The sequence below is a fragment of the Netta rufina genome (genome assembly GCF_964035555.1).
Source record: "Netta rufina genome assembly, chromosome: 3".
Lineage (NCBI taxonomy): Eukaryota > Metazoa > Chordata > Aves > Anseriformes > Anatidae > Netta > Netta rufina.
Window position 1 is genome coordinate 2,309,904 of NC_140125.1, and position 21,968 is coordinate 2,331,871.

The 21,968-nt window shown below is 44.8% G+C and overlaps 1 protein-coding gene across 1 annotated transcript in view; it reads right to left on the bottom strand.

The window, feature by feature from the left end:
* Positions 1-21,968, bottom strand: part of SLC24A3 (solute carrier family 24 member 3) — a gene marked incomplete at its 5' end in the record, with an annotated part of 194,219 nt that overhangs the window by 68,399 nt on the left and 103,852 nt on the right. Inside the window, one exon of the mRNA XM_084283606.1 lies at positions 5,892-5,968. Within this exon, the coding sequence (XP_084139732.1) occupies positions 5,892-5,968 (77 nt within the window). The remainder of the gene's footprint in view (positions 1-5,891; positions 5,969-21,968) is intronic.

The following is a 21,968-nucleotide window of genomic DNA, read 5'->3' on the forward strand; positions in this document are numbered from 1 at the left end:
GCTTGGATGAGTTGAGCTTCATTGTTTTTTCCATCAACAGGTTCTGCATTTCTTTGGTAAAGAATGCATACGGCATGGTTCTCCTAAGAAGTTAATTAGTTTTGTTTGTTTGTTTGTTTGTTTTACGTGAAATTTGTTTGCCAATCTGACCTGCTTCACCTCCAAAATGACAACCTGTTATAAGTGATGCACATGCCACCTTGCACCACAGTGCTTCACTGGAACCACTGCAACCAAGCACAGAGCTTTCCTTAATTCTGACTACATACAAAACCACCTAGAAGTCCACTAATAAACAGAAATTAAAAAACAACAACAACGAAACAACACAACACAAAACAACAACCAAGCAAGAAACCCACACAGTCCAAGCTCACTCGTAGCAGTGGGCTATGGTACCAGGATGTGATCAGCAGCAAGCTGTGTATAACTATCGCTTTGTATTGCATGTCATCAGTAAAGTAAGTGTGTTTAGGGCACCACAAAACCATCAGCAGAAGGAGACATCTCTGTGACAGAGAAACACTGTGATAAATTAGTAGGGGTTTGTTCATTGTCCTTGAGAATTTAAAGAATCTACTGAGGAGATAAGGTTTCACAACTCACGGCATTGTAACAAGGGGACAAAGCAAGACATCCTGTTTTGCCCCCACCTGAACACAAGCACAACGCATGATCACTGGGGGAAGAATAACGACCCCCAGCAACAGACTGCGCAGTCTCAGGACAGGTCTCGACAAGTCGACAAGTCAACAGGTCTCGACAGGTCTCGACAAGTCTCGACAAGCCGGAACTTCAATGCTATAAAACAGCAACACTGGAAAGGGGAAGTTGCGTGCTGTTGCGGAGCGGAGACTCCCCAGCCGCCCAGCGCTGTTTTGCTTGTGTCTGCTTACTTGATTAATAAAATAATTTCAATAGACCAGTAAATTGTGTGGTCTAATTTATAACAAACACAACCTGGCCGGTCTCTGACATGGCAACAAGGAAAGACAGGACAGGTACAGAGTGACCTGAATTTTCTGAGCCGCTTGCAGCCATTGGCAGGAGCCCGGTTTGTGCAGCTCATTCCAAGAGTTGTTCCCCCGACAAACCTCTGCAGGTGCAGGCAGGAAGGATCCCTGTAGCCACTCATGCCTGGGCTCTGGCAGGAGCTCACCTGCTCCTGCACACCAACACGCATACCCACGCAGGCACACGCAGACAGCTTGCGTTCTGGCACTGCAGAGCACTGGGAAAAGGGGACACCGTGCACAAGACCGCAATGAAATGGGGATCAGCATGTTCTGGGACCAGTCTGCAGTTGGGAGGAAAGGTAGTGCCCATCCCTCTGGGCTCTTCTGGGGGAACCCGCAGCAACACCCAAACCCTCCTTCTGCTGCAAGCACTCATATTACAAGTGCCTGAGTGACACCATCTCCAGCCCCTGGTTCTGGAGGTACCGGGTGCCTATCACTGAGTGTCCACACAGGCATCAGCATGAATCCACCAGAACAAATCAAAAAAGGTAAAATGCTATGAGAACATCTAGAAATCTACATCCCTTTGGGGACAATGTTAAGATTTCAAAATGAAGCTCTCAAGTACCGGGACACTCCCAGATTGCAGGCTTTATGTTTAATCCTTTAGTAACGAACAGCACTGGACTCTAAAAAGCCAGACCCTGGTTCCCTCCCATTTGAACATCCCAAATGAGTGATTTAGTGGGCATGATGTTGTTTGTGATAACATGCCCTCTTCTCAGAGAGGACATGACAATCATTAATAGCAGTCAAGCAAACAACTGATGAGCTCTGAAGAATTACCTAGGGGAAAATTAAACATTATAGCTCCAAACCAGCAATACATTTTCATTGGCCCACTTTCCTCTTGAACTGAAGTGTTTTACATTTCTACCGACTAAAACTATTGCTAAATTGCTCCTGCCCAGTTGCTCTTAGGTTTTTAAAGTGTTTAGTAAGTTACTATCATCTTTGTGAAACATCAGAACACGTTAAGTAATTCTTCACAGCCTCACTGCAGGATGTGCTGAGGTGTAAGACTTTCTGTTTTCACTGTCATTAAACAATAGGGGGAAGATGCCTTGGGAATCCCCTGAAAGGCTATTTAATGCATCCCCCCAAAGTCCCAGTTCATACAATTTGACCCCTGGTTCTCTGGTTTTTTTTGATAAACAAGTTTTACCTTGATATCTTTTAGAAAGTAACATAAAAATGTTGGCAAAAGGGGATTGGGAGAAAGAGAACAAGGTTTTAGTAAAATAAATAAAAACAGTTTAACAAAGTCTCTTTCATTTTACAGCTCGGTCTCCTCAAACCTGCAGAGACAGTTGGTTCTGTCTGCATCTTTTCCTACAAAGTACAGTTCTGTGCGTGCTCTAATTTGATCAGACATTTGGTAACTGAATTGCTTGAGGGTAAAATCAGAATTGGAGATTGATTACCCCAATACAATGACAACCCCTTTCAATCAAGACTAAAGAGACAGGTTGCTAAAAGTTGACAGTTGTCTTTTTTCAAAGTATCAATTCTCTCTTTGACGATAGGTTACAGATACTCCATGGTAAGAGGAGACAAAGCATTTGCCATTGCTCTGTCTGCTTCCTACTGCATCCAACAGGCTGGACCAGGCCCAAAGACAGGGAAGTTTGTCCTAAGGATTCACAAGTTCACAGCTCAGGGCAGAAAGACACCGGGAAACTTCTCAGCTGATGCCCGTGGTCATGGGCTGTATACCTTCCAGCAGCCTCAGCAGCGAGGGTTTGTCTGGAGCCGCGTAGTTGTGGAGCATGCCCCTCTGAACGCAGACTTGTCTGTGGTGGGGTTCTGGACAAGACAGCCCATGGGCAGTCCTGCTAGCTGGGCAGGGATCATCTGTTCCACCCACCGCATTATTCAGAGCCAATAAAGCTGCTGAAGGGAACCAGAGTGCACCAAGGGACTGAAGCATCTGCTTGCTAGAGGGGAAGTGACCAGACATGCTTCTGTTGGGACAACAGATGCTTACATCTAGTTCTTACTAAAAACAGATTTTTCTTTTTATTCTGAAGCAGGTAGTTCACCTTTGATTTTCAGTCCTCAAAAATCTACTTTGTTGTATGTTAAAGTATGTTCAGCTTGTTCAGAGCTGACAAAAAGGCTATGGAAAAACAAATTATCTTGAGAGCAATTATGAAGACCAAATCATAATTTGAAATAGACTGGAAAACAGCCCAATTCACAGTTTATGTAGTCAACTGTATGAGAATACTGTGTGATTTCACTGTTACTAAGACTGAAAAAATACAGTCCAGGTCTTGCCTCTTTTAAAAAGCCTGGAAAAAGACATGTTGAGGTACAGATTCCACTGAGATTAAGAATTACTTTAGCAACCCTTATTTTTCATGGTCTCATTATAAAATTATTCCTGTAACTCCAGGTTTGTTTTTTTTTAAACATTTTTTGTGTTGAAATCTAAGAAACACAAGTTTACAAGGCAACAGCATGTTATTATAAACATCATATTTTGCTTAGAGTGGCTACACAAGAGTCTGCAAGCTGTTTTTCATATACTGAGATGAATTTAACTATAAGAACGTAAGCCTTTTCTTAAAAAACTCTCATAACACTTTTCTATATTACCCACAGTAGAGTTACAAGGGGACAAACTATGTACCAGTATTTTGCAAGACCTCATGATGTGGTTTACACATCTGCCATACAGATTAAGAGCAGATAATACAGCTTCTTGCATTAACAATCAAGAGTGACCTTTCCATGTCAAAACACAAAAACTGTGTGAGGCTACAAATACTGCAAGAGAAACAAATAATCAGCATCCAGCATGCAAACAAACAAATAAAACCCATCAGCCAAGATGCATGTTACATTGTGTGTGAAATTCCACACAAGGCGCCGCGCAACATGCTGACTGTGACAGTAAAACTGACAAACGTTCTGAAATTAGGAAACGGCAGGCCAAGGCTGTCTGGGACACATGAATGTTCTCCATGGCTGTTCATTGAGGACCACTTAATCCCAGGAGCACTGTTCCCCATGCCATTTAAAAAACAACCCCAAGCTCCGCACCAGGCCCTTGGAGAAGGGCACCAGTCCAGCAGTTGGGGCCAGGAGGGCACAGAGCTTGCACAACGCGGAAATCTGATCCTGGTGGCGCGGGGCTTTTCAAGCTGCCCATGAATGGTGGCCACAGTGGTTTAGCAGCCGGTGGTCCTGTGGCTCGCAGCTGAAGTGGGGCACGCACAGAGGTAGGGGAGGACCTGCAGAGTGGACCACAGACAGGCAGGTGAAACCCAACCTGTGGCCTTTACCCCACATCTACAACGGGGCAGCTGAAGATCCGCTGAAGATGTCTTTCTCTCCACTAAACACAAAGCAGCTCTGGGTGACTAGCTGCAGCAAGGTATGACTCTGAGAGATGGTTTATCTGGATTTTTTGGGAGTATTCTTGTGGGTGCTGAAGAATCCAGCTTAGGTCCAGGGTTTGCTTTCTAAAACATCCAAAAGTTAACTGTTCCCATAGAACCTTGGAAACCTTTGGCTTGCCAAAGTCAATACTGATGTTACTCAACAATTTATTGTAGCCGTTTAGCCGAAATAAGATCATAACAGAGCACTCACATTACATGATACAATACAATCTAATTTATGTTTAAAGAGAAACCATGAATCACTCAACATAGTTAATGGTGACTGCTCATTTAAGTTGACTAAAAATTATAAGATGCTTTTAAATATTCATTACAAATAGGTATTTTCTTTGCTGCTTAAGAATGTCTTCTCCCCCTTGAGGATTACCAAGTTGGCAGCACTTTGTAAATTTAGGAGACATTAAAGAAAAGAATCGTCTTTATCTACCTAACAAAAGTTGAAAAAATGATCTGGAGGGAAAGTGCTTCCTTCTGTGAGATTACTGCAGCTGCCTGTATGGATTTGTAACAGTGTCTTGTGACCTAACACACCACGGTTATATCCAAGTAAATTTATTTCCAGTATCCTGAATTTTGACCTTGCTCATACACCGCATTTACAATGACTTGCTTGGAGCAGAGATCGCAAAACTCCAAGCCCAAAACTGCACACCTTTTTGACTAGTAAGACTTTAAAAACAGCATTTACTAAAATCTTGCTGGCCCATTTCTGAACTTTGAAGCCCAACATTTTCTAGAATTCCCAGACGAATCCAGGACCACTGTGCAAATGTGAAGTTACGATCACTTCTTAGATGTATTTAGGAAGTAAATACTCACCTCAGCAACTTGAGAGAGGTTTTTGTTTTGTTTTGTTTTTGGCCTGTTGTTTAACTTAGCATGTCTCTAAGCTCTGCATTTGGCCAAGTATAATAAAGACAGTGAAAGGGTCAAAAGTCAGCGAGACAACAGTGCAGTGGGGCACACTTGTTTGATGCCACCCTCTGGAGAGTGCCTGCAAAAGCCAGCAGCCAGGACTTGATAACATCACCAAACTGTCCCAGCATGTCCCATGTGCCAGAGAACGTTCTCCTTGTCCCACCAACCTGGGAGCATCTCCTTGCACAGCAGCATTTGGCACAAGAGTTGGCAGCGTGGGGTTGCGCTGCTCTGCTGGCAGCACTGCACAGCTGCCCAATAGCTTCAGCAAAGCCCTTTGCATGAGTTCATTCAGCTGACAGCACGCATTCAGGGGCTGCAGTTGGTTGGCCTTTTAGGAGTTATTGTAAAAACTAAGAAGAGAGCATTAACACTATACTCAGATGAGTCACTAAAACTCACCCTCAACCATGACTAGAACAGAAGGGGAATGTCCGTGTGCAAGAGCAGAAAACACTGTGGGTAGGGAGCGGTATCAGCTGTCAGCAAACATACGGTATCCAGTCCAAACTGATAGGAAAACAAATGCAGTCACAAAACTTACACAAAGGACGTGCAGGATGACAGCTCCATGCCTCCTGTTCTCGTTTGTAAAGATGTCATTGGGGAATTCATGGAGAGCTGCAAAAGGGAAAAAAAAAAAAAAAAGCCCAGATGCTTTATCAAGTACTCAAAACTGCCACAAGTACTATTAAGAAACATAATGAAAAAAACACTGGAGTCCTTCTGTGGGGCAAAGGCTCAGCAATCTCACAACAATCATGCCTATGGGCCCTTATGCACAGGCTCTTTGTTCTGCCTTGGTGTTAGCTTAGCATAATTTGTCTTCTGTCAGTTATATGCGTTGCTCCAAGTGTTTGTGTGTAATTTGCTTCCATGGTAACTGCAACTGCATACCTAAAGACACCTTGCAGAGAGCAGATAAACCCCAAGAACACATCACCACGCTCTTTTGGAAAAGTTGAAGGGGAAACAGCAAGAGCTGTTTGCTTGCTAGAGCAAGCGCTAACAGGTCACTCTCAGAAAGCATTTCTAGCTTATGGCTTTGCACCTGAAAATGGATGGGTGAAAGCAGAGGGCAGGTGCTAGAAATATTTCAAATAAACCTCATTTACTGACCAAAAAGTCTATTGCTAACACACCATTGACCAGTACCCGCACTGAGTCAAGACACAGCGCGACTCCAAGCTCCAGGACTCTGCCTCTGGGTACTCAGCTGCCACTTTTACCAGGATGACAATGCATACACACAGAGAGACACCAGGAAACGATTAGCTAGGAAACAGGGGCTGGGTCTCAGATCCCTCATGAAATAAGCGAAGGGAGCTACAATTAGCACTGTGGGAAAGCAGCACCTGTCTCATCTGAATGCATGCTGGCTTGATGCCTTCGCCCTCATCTGCACACAGAAAATGATTATTTTGAAGAGGCCGCCAGCAGCTGCCGTGATTCGGTGTCTTGCTCTTGCAGAAGGCATTTCCCCTGTGCATGTGATGGGGGACATCATGTGCGTGCCCCTTGGCCTCCTGAGGTGATGGGAAGGCCAGGGACAGGTGGCTGCTTCAACTGAGCCGCAGCCCAACCATGACTGGGTCTGCAGGGGCTGCCCTATGGTCTCTGCATGTCAGGGCTTCATTCCCTCAGCCAACTGCATTCCTCCCTCCTTCCAGCTATTCTAGTTGATACTGTTATATACGGAGTGGTAATTCGTGTCGAGAAAATGATTGATATTAATAAAGAAGGGGGAGATTTGGGAATGTGGCCATGGGGGTTGGAAAACCCCATGGTTGAGATAACATTAGACTCTTAACGACGAGGCCATCAGGAATATAAAAGAGTTTAGAGGGAACAAAGAAGGGTGGTTCAGGAGACTCCATGAAGTCTCCAGTTTCTTGTTCTCCAGCTGGTTCTCTTGTTCTCCAGCCATTAAGGCATGGATGTTTATGGGTGTTTGCTGTTGTTGTTACATTCAAAGTTGTTTGACCAATGAAAAATTGCTTGGAAAAGAACTGCTGTGGGGAGAAGGGTATAAGAGGGGAGCCTGCCCTCAAGATAAAAGAAAGGCAACATGAAGTTACATCAATAAAGAAGCAGGAAAAAGAAGTGAAGAGGAACAGGCTGGCAGAATGGAGACCAGGACGGGAACAGGCACTTCGATTGCCTCATGAAGATAGGTTCGGCCAAACTCAGCAAACTGCTCAGAGAAGCTCGTACAGAAAGTCACTGGAAATGGGCGCACTGGAACTGGAGAGAAGCTCGAGCTGAGAGAAGCAGAGCCGCACACACAACTGCCCCTCGCTGGTCAGCAGTTGCGCAGTATGGGGAATCATACGTCCTTAGGAACAAGGACTGTCCTGGTAACTTACAGCTTATTCTCCTTATTAATAATTGGACAGTTTATGAGCCTGAAGTATGGGACCAAACTGAGGTCAAGGTGTGGGACGACTCTGCAACTAAAAACGACAAGGTTGCAGTGGGATTGCTCGGCACCTGGCGAGCAGTCTCTGAGGCCTTGAAAAGCCCTGTGGAGCCACAGTCACAAATGTGTGGCTTGCCAGAGAGTGAGGGAGCTGCGGGCTCCTTTACTGATCCGACTGCTACGCCATCGCCATGGGCCCCTCTGCTGCTACAGCCATCTCAGGCCTTTGTTGTTACGCCCCCTGTTGACCTGGACGTGCCTTTTGACCCAGGCCTATTGGCCTTGAAAAGGAGATGGATGTGCTTTTCTTCAATCTGGGAAGAACGGGATACATAAGGCCCGAAGACTGAGTTGCTTGACAACTTAAAGCAAGACATATTGTTCAAAAGGAATGGGAAAATGTAGACAGAATCACAGAATTTCTAGTTTGGAAGAGACCTCAAGATCATCGAGTCCAACCTCTGACTTAACACTAGCAGTCCCCACTAAACCATATCCCTAAGCTCTACATCTAAACGTCTTTTAAAGACTTCCAGGGATGGTGACTCCACCACTTCCCTGGGCAGCCCGTTCCAATGTCTAACAACCCTTTCTGTAAAGAAGTTCTTCCTAACATCCAACCTAAAACTCTCCTGGTGCAACTTAAGCCCATTCCCCCTCGTCCTGTCACCAGGCACGTGGGAGAATAGACCAACCCCCACCTCGCTACAGCCTTCTTTAAGTTACCTGTAGAGAGCAACTTGTTAGTAATCAAGAAAAGGAATGGAAAATGGAGACTGTTAAGTCATGGAACTTAAAGGATTGTTTGTTACCTTTTCTGATTGTACATATGTATAGGCATACTTGCATTTAGTATGTAAAGCAATGTTCTGTATATTTAGAATATTTGATGTTTGTGTGTGCGTGTTGGTGGAGCGTAGACTCCCCACATATCCAGCGCTGTTTACTTGCCTTTTATACCTTTTATAGCTTTTATACCTTTTAGAAATATTTGTTTTATAAGTATTACAAAATTCAGATTGAGTTGAGACCTCATTTATAACATAATCAAGAAAAGGAATGGAAAATGGAGACTGTTGTTAAGTTATGGAACTTAAAGGATTGTTTGTTACCTTTTCTGATTGTACGTATGTATAGGCATACTTGGGTTTAGTATGTAAAAGCAATGTTCTGTATATTTAGAATGTTTGATGTTCATGTATGCGTGTTGGTGGAGCGTAGACTCCCCGCACACCCAGCACTGTTTACTTGCCTTTTATACCTTTTATAGCTTTTATACCTTTTATATTTTTTATATCTTTTATACCTTTTATAAATATTTATTTTATAAATATTACAAAATTCAGATTGAGTTGAGACTTCATTTATGGATGGAGAAAGGCAGGCCAGAGACCTCCTGAAGACCACAGTTCATCAGAGCAACACATATCTGAAAGGTTAGAAGTGATTTTTCTGTGAAGCTGCTGTTCTCTGTGCCACGACAACTGGCAAGAGCACCCATTTTCTCTGCATACTCTTACCATGCTTGACCAGAGATGGTCAATTAGTTCGTGTAAAATTGCCGAGCCTCTGGTCCTGGCCTTAGCCACAGACCCCACAATCACAGCTATGGCAAGGCAACAGCTATTTTCCACATAAGTCCAGGGACAGTATTCAAGGACTCCCCTGGCATGGCCTCTACACGTTCCCAATAGCAGTTATTTCCTTGCAGCAAACTCAAAGGCAAAGTCATTACTGTTCTGAATGAAGGATGAAAGTGTTTACTCTGCAGTAATGCTGTACTATTCAGGCATACTCCATGGTCTAATTAGCCTCAGAAACAGCATCTGTCAGTAGAAGCGAACCGTGAAGAGACTTCATGCAGAAACATAATTATTTCAAAGAACAATAAGATAGAGCGAGAGAAAAAACACCATCATCTATATCAGATGCTGTTTCATTCAGGATAAGTGGATCCGGTTTCTGACCTCAAGAGTCTCACCATGAATTTAGACTAAGTTTCTTGGAAAAGAGAGTTTTACCTTGCTTCTCTGTGATCATGTTATCAGCACCCAAGGTCTCTGTTTCAATACAACTACACTGCCAGACTGTGGCCTTACTAAATGATGTGATCTTCAGAGTTTCTTTATATAGCTCTCACCACCAAGAGAAGTTTAAGACTTTCAATTCTCAAAAAAAAAAAAATAAATTTTTGAAATCATCTTCCTGTGACTGAGATATATCCCCAGTGTTCTACAACACCTTGCAGTCATCAGCTGCCCTCAGGTGGCTAAGCTCACACAAAGGAAAAAAGAAGGCAGTCTACATGGTCAGAAGGTGATGTGCTAAAGGTGTCAACTCCAATTTCTTCCATGTTTTGAAACTTCAAGGTGGCACACTTTGCAAACAAGCAGGACATGTTATAAAATGGAAGTATTCATTCACTGAGGATGCTGTGACAGGTAACAACATAGGACAGACCCAGAAGAAGATACTCCCTTGATTGCCTGTCAGCAATATTACCCACAGTAATCTAAATGGGAAATCCAGCTGCTGTAAACCCTGTCTTGAGCAATCAGCAAGGGTATGCACAGAAAGAAGAACTGAACCGTACATGCTCTTGTGCTTGTACTTCTCTCTAAGTATCCCCTACTGCTCACTTCTAGAAATGGGGTGCTAGGATAGGTGGCTGTCACACCTGTTTTCTAGCTTAGGCAGTTTTCTAAATGACCAGAGGAGAAGAAAAGGACATTCTGGAGATTGAAGGGAGAGGTGATGGAGGTAGAGCTATGACCTCGTAGTTGCTCAAGCATGCTTCTGCTCCCTTCCTCCTTACTGCAGAGAAAAATACCAGCTCCAAAGTAACGAGCTTACACCTAAAGGAGGTTTGCAGTTCACCTGGTATTATTACCAGGATTAAATCCCGCACAGTCATAAAGCCTTGGAAATGACAAGCATCCAGAAAAGCTGATGGCCCGCTGTGCCAATCCAGAAAATGGCTCAACAATTTAGTTTGTTCAATGTATCTTCACTACAAGCAATACGTTTTTGCTAGATTAGCAATTCTCTTTCCAAAGTCAAGTAACTGGTGTAACAATCGAAAAGAGCATACAATACAGTTGGATAACCTTTTGCAAATACGGTGTTGCAAGTCACTTGAAGACAAATTACTTTCATTTACTCAAATGCTTTATTGCAGTTCTGGATGTTAATTGAATTATAAAACACTTAAAGACAGTCTGCCAATTAGGGTGCGCAAATGGCTTTTGGTAATAAGCTGAAAAGCGAGTGTGAGGAGGATGTTCTGGCATTCCAAGTGCTTCTTGGTAATTCCAGCTCTGAATTGCACAATAAATGCTGAAATAATAGTTTTCTTCTAATGGTCAGTTACACACATTCAGCCTTGAGTCAGAAAAATCAAGCTTTTTTTTTTTTTTTTTTTTTTTCCCCAGGCTTTCACATCATTATCATTAATAAAGCTTCAGCAACTGGAATTTAATTAGCAATTCCACAAATGATTAAATGGAAAAATAATCCAGCTAACTGTCACAGCTCTGCTGTCTGTGAAGCAATAACTGAGCAAAAAGTAGTAACATCAATTTTATTACAAATGTAATAAGCAAGAATGTTACCCAAGCACTGAATCCGAGGAAAACGTTCTTGTTTACATAAGCAGTCTTTTGACCAAAGACTCGGTTTATTACTTTTCACTGTATCCTTAAAGCAGTGGTAAATGTAAGGGATCCTAACCAACTGGTGGGAGCTACAGGTGAAGTACAGAGGGTGACTTCAACCTGCTGACAATGGAGGAGCATCCGAACACCCTCTAACCTGTAGCAAACACCATCCCAGATGCAGGCAAGGCCATGAAAACACAGCAGTAGCACCAGGTGGGAGGGTTGAGCCCAGGGGTTCCCCAGGAACCCGACTCAGAAATGCTGGGCCAAGGCCTGGCTCTGACTCACCCACCGTGCTGGGACAGTCCCTCACGTTGCCCTGGTGCTGGCGATGTCCCACCACACAGCAGAACTCCTCGGCCAGGGCTTTAACTCTCTTCAGAAACAGAGCTAGTGAGGTCAGGATGCCCTTCAGCCTCCAGGCCCAGCACATGTACTGTGCCAGCCGCACACAAAGCTGTCAAAAACATGCTCAGGATGTGATGTGCAACCTGAGGCAACTGTTCAGACAAGTATCAGCACAAAGGCAAGAGTTTAAAAAACAAAGAAAAACCATGAAAGATGCAAGACAATGAGGTTAAAAGAGCAGGAAAGGAGTCACATTTTCTCTGCACAATATTATTATGTGAAAACCAAATGTTTTCATTACAGTTTTGTTTAGGAAACGTTCCTGATTGTTCACCAGACCTAAGACATTGCAAAGGAAACACGGGGAGGTACGCTTTTAGCCCTATGCAGAACCGTTTGCTAACACGTAAACATATGCTTCTCTCTCTCTCCTGCAGCTGCCAAGGAAAATTTAGCATTGCAATTCTTAACAGACATGATGAAAACCCTATCCCTTCATTCAGAGTCTGTGCCTGTCCAAGGAGACTGAAGTGCACCTAAGGTAAAAGTATGCAGAAAAAAACAGTGTAAAAAACAGAACAGGCTTGTAGCTATGGGAAGGAGATGGGGAATCCTAGCCATCCTTTCTGTAAACAGTAGAAAGATTTAATCCTTGCTCAGGTTCAGGTTCCCACCCCCATGCTGTAAAGAAATGCACCTCCTCATCTGAGAAAATCTCTTGTGACTGTCACTGAATTCTCTAAGACACCGTCTGAACACAAATGCTTTTAGTTGCTTAGACTTGGATGCATGCAATTATAAAATAATGTATGTAAATCTGAAATCTGCTGCATTTTTATGAGATGCATCAGGTGCAGATGAGTACAGATAAGAGAAGAGCTCTGCGAAACACAGGAGCTCCTTTCTGAGAAGAAATAAAGGATGTTGCTGGTACGCTACTCCAACAACAGCTGCCCTATTTAGCTAGTATAGAAGCTCATAGTTTGTTATTTTGCTTAACAGAGCACTCAGCTTTTGTACAGAAAATAGGGGCAGATTTTGCCAGGCTTATTTTGATTGCACTGGAAAAAAATCAACTCTGTCAATGAACCTAAACTCAACTAAAAATTTATGCCTAATTGATCCACTCTTGTCCTGCAGACTTTGAGGGTGTTTGTCCTGAAAACTGCAGAAGAGCATGGTCTTTATGCAAACTCCACACCAATACCAACATCGCCTGCGTGGTACGATGCTAGCTGCCAGAACAGGGCCATGGCCCCTACAGCAGCAGCACAGCACCCAGCACTTGCCAATTCCTGCCTTCAAATGCCCACAACTCACCTTTGGTTTTTGGGTAATCAGAGGTACCTTCTCAGAAAACACAGCTAATGAGTCCACAGCTCAGCATGCCTTTTTTTGTTGTTAAGGTGCAGTCAATCTTGCAGTGGCAAAATAGCATTCCGAGTACATACAAGGGTTATTAGAATTGGGCAGTAACTGGAACTAGGTGGCTCCATCAGCAAGTTATGAATGAGCTTTGTCAAGGAGCCCAAGTAATAGTGGTGCAGACCAGCACAGGTGTAATGAGCTCTGCTCCTCTGCATCGGGGATCCCGCCCTAAGGGATGCCACAGCCCCCGAGCACGAGGCACTCTTGGAGAGCACTCACGAGGACACGGAGATACATGCTTCCCATCCAGAGTCAGACAGTTTTGTATCTGGGCTTGATAGAGGAAAAGTTATTTTAGTCGTAATATGAGTTGGAATAAATTCTTGTCTTTTTATTCTAAATCAGCATGCAGTTCATTAAAATTGTAATCCTGTTCAGCCTTGGTGCTAGATGACTTAAAAAATGATCTGCATTTCCACTCTTTTCAGAGGATTTGCTGGCACAATACAAATTTGCCTCTGTCAGAGTCAAGCTCCTTCAAGGCAGCTCACATGCTGTGTGAGGGAAAAGCACAGAGAAGATGCTGCTGTATCCTGAATATCAGCAGGAAGCGTTGCCCTTTCAAAACCCTTTTCCCTATGTGGGAATAGAAATGTTGTTTTTGCAGAGTTACATTGTTTAGAAGGAGGGAATGTGGTACTGAGATATGCTTACAGTGATAAGAAAGTTTAGCAGGCGACCTTGTAAAATGCAGACAATCAGACTCCTTAGGACAATTAGGTGAAAATCACGGTGTCAAGTCAAGTCAGATAAATGAAGAAACATTACCACTTCAAGCAGTAAAAATGTCAAAAGAAATTTGAAATTTAACAGGCCGGCAACTGAAGGCCATGCATTGTTTGTGAAGCATCAGATAGATTGTGAACCTGGATTACCCACTCAGTGGGGAAACAGGGGAGGGTCCTGCCATCAAAAGGTATATAAACTGTGTTTTGGAACTAGTAGATGCGCTCTCTCCTGCTTGTGGGGCGCCCGCCATTGCAATCGCGAATAAATTACTACTTCACTGAGATCCTCGCCTGAGCCTAAGTTATTGGCTACGGAGTGTTTCTCACACCTACAACTCCTTTCCCTCTCCTACCTGATGTTTCCAGCCTGAAGTGTTTCAGTGCTGCTCCCAAGGCAAGGAAGGTAATGTGGCTCCCAGAGAAAATCCTGGGTTTCCATTGAAGCAAAGAGGGGCTACTGAAATAAACGCCTAACCCTCTGTAGCACAGGTTTAATGTTAACAATGAACCACTCCTGCTTTAATAACAAGCAAGTTGCTAGCCAACAGCTCCGGGAACTGTTGCGATCAAGCAGACACCATGTGTTCTATATGGAGTGGTAATTCATGTCGAGAAAATGGTTGATATTAATAAAGAAGGGGGAGATGTGGGAGTGTGGCCATGGGGGTTGGAAAGCCCCGTGGTTGATGGTAACATCAGACTCTTAATGATGAGGCCATCAGGAATGTAAAAGAGTTTAGAGGGAACAAAGAAGGGTGATTCAGGAGACTCCATGCAGTCTCTGGTTTCTTGTTCTCCAGCTGTTAAGGCATGGAAGTTTCTGGGTGTTTGCTGTTGTTGTTACATTCAAAGTTGTTTGACCAATGAAAAGTTGTTTGGAAAAGAACTGCTGTGGAGAGAAGGGTATAAGAGGGAAGCCTGCCCTCAGGATAAAAGAAAGGCAACACGATGTGATGAAGTTACGTCATCAATAAAGAAGCAGAAAGAAGGAATGAAAAGGAACAGGCTGGCAGAATGGAGACCAGGATGGGAACAGGCACTTTGATCGCCTCATGAAGATAGGTTCGGCCAAACTCAGCAAACTGCTCAGAGAAGCTCGTACAGAAAGTTGCTGGAAATGGGCACACCGAAGCTGGAGAGAAGCTCGAGCTGAGAGAAGCAGAGCCGCACACACAACTGCCCTTCGCTGGTAAGCAGATGCATGTTATGGGGAATCATACGTCCTTAGGAACAAAGACTGTCCTGGTAACCTTACAGCTTATTCTCCTTCTTAACAATCAGACAGTTTATGATCCTGAAATATGGGACCAAACTGAGGTCAAGGTGTGGGACGACTCTGCAACTAAAAACGACAAGGTTGCAGTGAGATTGCTCAGCACCTGGCGAGCAGTCTCTGAGGCCTTGAAAAGCCATGTGGAGCCACAGTCACAAATGTGTGGCTTGCCAGAGAGTGAGGGAGCTGCGGGCTCCTTTACTGATCCAACTGCTACAGCCATCGAAGGCTTTTGCTGTTACGCTCCCTCTTGACCTGGACGTGCCTTTTGACCCAGGCCTATTGACCTTGAAAAGGAGATGGATATGCTTTTCTTCGATCTGGGAAGAACGGGATACATAAGGCCTGAAGACCTAGTTGCTTGACAACTTAAAGTGAGACATATTGCTCAAAAGAAATGGAAAATGGAGACTTTTATGTAATCAAGAAAAGGAACGGAAAATGTAGACTGTTAAGTCATGGAACTTAAAGGATTTTTTGTTACCTTTTCTGATTGTATAGGTGTACTCGATTTTAGTATGTAAAAGCAATGTTTTATATATTTAGAATGTTTGATGTTTGTGTGTGCGTGTTGGAGGACCATAGACTCCCCACACAACCAGCGCTGTTTACTTGCCTTTAATAATTTTTGTAAATATTCTTTTTATAAATATTACTAAATTCAGATTGAGTTGAGACTTTATTTATAACAGACAGAAGGTAAGGGTGCAGAAAGGCCTTGCCTGAAACAATCACATGAGTGGGCTGGAGTAGAGGCACTAGATACCCAACTCCAACATTTAGGGACCACAGGTACTCACAGTACTGATAGTATGTTGTCAGAAGTCCCGGAGACAGCTACTGCTGGAAGAGGGCGTACATGTGCAGCAGTGCTCAGCACCTGGGTACTAGCTCTCACTTAAGCTGGAGGGGTTAGCAGTAACGTCAGGGTCACTGCCTTGCTCCAGAAGCACCCCCTTGACACAGTGAAAACTCAATAACCAAAGTTGTTAAGCAGGTATTCTTTATTACAGCGCCGGATGCATGGGGGATTGCTCCGCCTAACACACACACACTAAGGGTTACTGGCAGTGTGCTTATATTAGTGGGACAAGTACATATTCATTGCATTTCCTGTCTCTTGCATATTCATCAAGTCTCTGAAGAATCATTAACACAGATTCCCACCCCTATCCACGTGCGTACTGGAGTCCTTGGGTGGTTGTCCGGTGTACTCCGGTGCTCTTTTGATGAAGGCCAGAAGTCTTCCTCACTGCTAAACTCCTGACCCTTCCTTTCTTTGACAGACTTCATCAGTCAAGCCAGTTCTTTTTGGTTTCAGTATCTATGCACAGTCTTTTACTCTTTTATCTTTGGGGTTGTTAACATGCAAGTGTGCTAGCTATGACCTAGGAATCAACATCCTTTAACTTGTTCCCTGTCTCACCCTGAACCCCATCATCTCTGGCAGGCCCTGCCAAACAAACGAGAGGGAGCAGGATGCCCCAGAAGCCTGTCCCAACACAAAGCAGCCACCCACCAGGGAGCGCAGACTTGCAGAGCGCTGCACCTAACTCCTGGCGGCCGCAGCCTTGGCACACCTCGGCACACCCAGGAACTGCTTCAGTCCTGTGGGACCAGATAGCAGGGGGCCTTGAAACCTTTGCTTGCCTTTAGATGTAGTGAGAATCATCCACGTTCTCTCAGGAGGAGAGAAGGGCAAAGTATTTTTTTCTTCTTTTAAATGGTGCTTGCACTACAGTGGCTTGGCCTAGGATTTGAAAGAACCAAGCTATGCTGATGTATCCATAACGAATGTGCTAATGTTTTACTGTTATCACCACTTAACAACCGACAACAAGGAGCCCAAACACTGCAGGGGGGGTATGGCACACCTTTATAAATCATGCAGCGTCCCCACAGCTGAGAGCACCCCTATGTGCTGCGACAGCTTCACAAGGGTTGGCTTGCACTGCCCGACACGTGTTCAGAGAGTGCTCTCTGTATCTTTGCAGTTATGAATGCTGATTACTGAAAATTAAACATTTATGATGGGTGTTCGGGCAGCAATGAGTTTAAGCACTCATCCACGTCCTTTGGTTACTGCATGCTGATTTACTTGCACAGGATCAGAGGGCCTGTGCCTAACACAAAGGCTGCTGATGGCACACATACCGAACAAAAGCACTGTAAAACTTTTCCTGTCTTGCTCTCCAGCAACCATCATCAATGCACACCGAGCTGTAGCACCATGACAGGGAGCCTCGCTGCAAGCCAATGCAGGGAGCCCATCGCAGACCAGCGCTGACTGACAGCAAGGATCCTTTCTGCAGCACATCTGGGTGGGTGCTGGGTTGCCTTTGGAGCAAGGGTGGAAAAAGGAGGCCGTGTGGGTTGCCCTACTCCCCAGAAAGCCTGTGCTGAAAAAGCAAAGCTGAAAACAGCAAAAAGCTCCAGCTCAAGTACATGCAACAGCTTGGAGGTGTCCTGCAACTTGCGAATGCGCAGGACTGCCAACCGCCACCCTGAGCCCATGGGGTAGCACTGCTGGGGCGCTTGAGCCCCATGCCCGACTCAGTGCCCCCATAACAGCATGACAGGTAACACCGTAGGGCAACTGCTTTCCCAAAACGTTTTCAGGTAAGTGCAGCTTCCTGACACTACCGGACCAAGAAAAACAAGCAATAACCCAACATGCTTGATGCAGGGACACGCCTAACTTCTGACTTCAGTACAAGTGAGTGGTGGGCTGAAGTGTTTCTCCTAAATTAATGTCCTTCCCCAATCTTGTGCAACGAACTTTATTCCCCTGGAGAAAGCAACAAGCCTAGCCTTGCAGTGCTAGGCCATGTCATGACTGACACTGAGGGATCCCAGCCCAAGCAGATATTTGCAGGCGCACAAAGACCTGTCCATTTCACAGCTACATAGGTGAGGTCTGTTTGTGTCTTTGCTTCTAACACAGGGAGTGCACTCCGAACCTGATTTTTGTGAAACGTAAATTTCATGACATTGGGCAAAAAAATGAAAAAAAATAGTTAATTTCCTTCTCTTTCAAAGAAAAAATCAGTACTATGACAGGGAACTTTCTCAGAGATACAAATCTAATATCTGGGAAACTGAAGGGAGATCATGAAGAAGGCTGTGAGGAGTGTTTAGAAGAGGTAGGGGACCAGACTTGGTGCCAATAAGCTCTGCTGGCAGCAGCCCCGCTCTCCTGCTTAGCGAGCAGGGCTGTGGAGCAGGCACCACAGGGAACTGAGCAGCGCTCACAGAAGAAGTGGAATGAGCGAGACAAAGCAGTGTGACTAAAATGGAGAGGGTCCGCATTTTCCTTAAGAATGCTAAGTTATGTTTGGGCTGGAGGACATAAAGGAGGGAGGGATGGAGGAATAGGAGAATGATGATGAACCACATGTGACATGGGGAGTTCAGAACTGGCAGCTCACGTGCATGGGAAGTGAGAAGGAACATCGCTCCTTCCCCTTCTGGAGGAAGTGCTCATGAGAAATGGCTGACTGAGAACACTAGGCATGGCAAGCTCCCTATCCGCCACCTATACAGGCATCCTTTATCAAATCTCCGGCAAAGTCCCATTTCTGCCTGAGGGCACCAGTTTAAGAGGGGTATGTTTGTGATTTTACACCGTGCTGGTGCTTTACCTATGTATAAAACAAGCACACGTATAAAATGTGGTTTTGTCAGTGTACCTAGATGGCTTGGCTGCTTGTAACTCTAGGCGCACCTGATTTTTCCATGTTGAACACTTCAGATGTTCAGGGCTGTGCACAAATTGCGATGTGCATTTGCCTTGAAATGAGGCACCTATGAAGTGCTTTACCTTGGGCACCCATATCCTGTCCCCCTCTTCTTCTGACTCTCTTGGTTGTACTTTGTATTGCTGTGCGCCCCCATGCTTGAATCCCACTCCATCATGTGGATTCCCCATTATCCCAAAAGGTATACCCAAAACAAGAGCAAGATGCAGAAGAGGTTTCCCTGAAGGGGACACTTTCCACAGATGTGTAAATCCAGCAATTAAAAGCCTTGAAGGAATAAACCTCTGCATAAGCAGAGCCCCTATGAAGTCAAAAAGGTTCTGCCTTGGCCTCAGTGCAAACAGATGGCTTGTGGGGTTAGAGAATCAGCTGAGATCTGAGGACAAGTAAGCATATCTAAACACAAACAGTGAAGAAATCAGAAATAATAAGTACTGTGGAGCAGTAAATGGTTGAGCAAGAGTTTATGTTAAATACAACAGCAAGTGACCATTAAAGAGAAGGTCATAATTTCTTTTTTTTTTCCAGTGGGTGACTTATTTCTGTCATATTAAGATTCTGGCAAATATTTTCAGCTTTTGTATTTCATTTGAAAATGCTAGTGTTGTTTTTGTTTTGTCTTGTTGCAGGAGGTTGTTTTTTCCACACATGCATACACACCCATCGCTAGTAGTAATTGCTGCTTGTAGAAGGAAATGCATAGAGGCATTGGCAGAACTGCCTGCAGGTTATAACTTTTGCAGACCTAAGCACAACTGGCCTTGGATCAAGATATTTCCCTTGACAAATGCAACACTTGTGCAAAATTATCCATTATCAGCCACACTCCGGTCAGAAATAACTGGCACAAGGAAGGTTCTTAGCAAAACCACAAGAAAAGAACAGATCTCTGGCTAGTTCCTGTCCTCAGATGAACCGCCAGAAACTCCTAATAACTTATTGGCCTAATTACAGCTACTCTAGAGTTACTGAACTCCTTCTGAATGGAAACAGCTCTTTCATTAGCTTTGTTTTGGGGAACCAGCATGTATATTACCTTCATTGATGGGAAGGTTAATGAAAAAAAGCTATTATTTGCAAGAAGCACGTTTTGGCAAGAAGCCAGCTAGAAAGGAATAGATGCTCCATTACATCTAGGGGAGAATTTTTATTTTTTATCTTGGGAAGAAAAGAGAGAGACTTTGTCATGTCAAGCACAGGACGCAGGGATGTCATGAGCTTAAAGGAGAGAAGCAACCTCCCCGCTGTATGTTTCAGCCATATCGCCATTACGGGGCAGCTGGAAACTGAGGTTAGCACAGGCAAAAAATAGCCACCTGTCAACAAGGGCAAAGCCTGCCTTGCCCAATTCCATGAGCCCACTGTCCCTGGGAGATTCCAGTGCCAATCGCCTCCAGGCATCCCTCGACAAGAACCATGAAGGCCTGGGCCACTGCTGCTGTACTCGGCGTGCTTTATACATAATGATTCCTGTTTGTGCACAACTGGTCTGCACAGGCATGAGCAATTCCAAATCACTTGATGCTTCTAGCTTGTTGCAGAAGTGGGCATAATGAAGCTTAATAACAGGCTGCATGACAGATAAATGTCCAGTTCAAGCCCATTTATCTCACAGCATGACGCAGCCTCACTCACCTGCTTCGCTATGTTCTTGGCAGAATCTTGTGTCTCTTGCACAAAGTTCCAGGAACACCTCCCAGCACAGCCTCACCCTCGCAGTGCTCTTCACCTGGTCCTTGCTTTTAACCCTGCCTTTAAGTCATAAGCTTCAAGTCAACAGCAGAAGTGACATTAGTTGGGATATTAATCCTGGCTGCTCTGCCCTGCGGAGCTGACACCAGCAGTGCAAATCCAGGGCAGTGTCACTATGCTTTCTGTAAACCTGAGCGCATGTCCCCACTCAGCGCCAATGCCCCCAGCCAGTGCTGCGTGCCACTCTGGGGGCCAAACATGAACAACCCTGCCGTGGGTTGGGGGACATCTGGATGCTTCAGTCCAGAGGTGATCCAGCCAGAAAGGAGGGTACACCGCACATTTTCACACAGACGTGGTACTTCAGATGTCTCCTCAGCATAACTGTACTTGCAGTATTTCTTTCAGCAAGCTGGCACAGCTGAACTGGATACAAGAGAGAGGCTGACATCTCTGCATTCTTTGTGACTGAGGGAAACCACACAAGTCTCTTGCTTCCACTTCCATTAAATCTCATTTGTGAAACTGCCATCCATTGTTCTGCTTCAAACCTGAACTGCTGCCACCTGGCAATCAGCTACCCTTTTCCTAAGCACTCACTGTGCTCTCTGCTGATTCCAGCCGCTGCACCCTGGGAGTCTACACAGAAATAAGTGTGAGTGATGTGCGTTGCTTTGGAATAATGCCATAGTGTTGTGAGGTGTTCAGACTGCAAGTCTCTACGTTCTTCCAGTAAACAAGAAGCCCTGGTATTTGACGTTTAACCTCAAAGGAATGAAGGCTCCCACTTTGACTATTTATTCTCATGCCTTCACCAAAATCTCTGATTTAAACAGGAAATATGGACAGAAAGTCAGAAATTGAAACTCTCTCAGCTGTTTCCTTGCTACTGGTTCAGACTTTTTAGTGGACACAGAGAGCTGAAGTCTCAGCCTTGTCCTTTCTCATTTGCATCCTAGCAGGGAATGGGGTCAGCAACAGCCTAGAGCGAAAAATTACTTTGGACAACTCTGAAATATTTCTTGCCTTCTAACCATTTGTTTACTCTCTCCTCTCCCCATCATGCAGCTTCAGCTTGAGTCAGCCAAAGCCAGTACTGCCAGGTAGAGAGCACAGCTAGCAAGGGGACTGGCTTTTGCACAGAGGTGCAGGGCCAGCACCCGGACTGGGGGACACGTAAGCGGGTGGTGAGACCCTGCAAGGGGAGCAGCAGCGCAGAGCCCAGTCCAGGCCTGAGGCCTGCTGCATCCCAGCCGGGCACGTCAGCACTGCAGCACACTGTTGGCAGGTGCGGGTGCCTGCGTGCCCCTGAGTCTGCA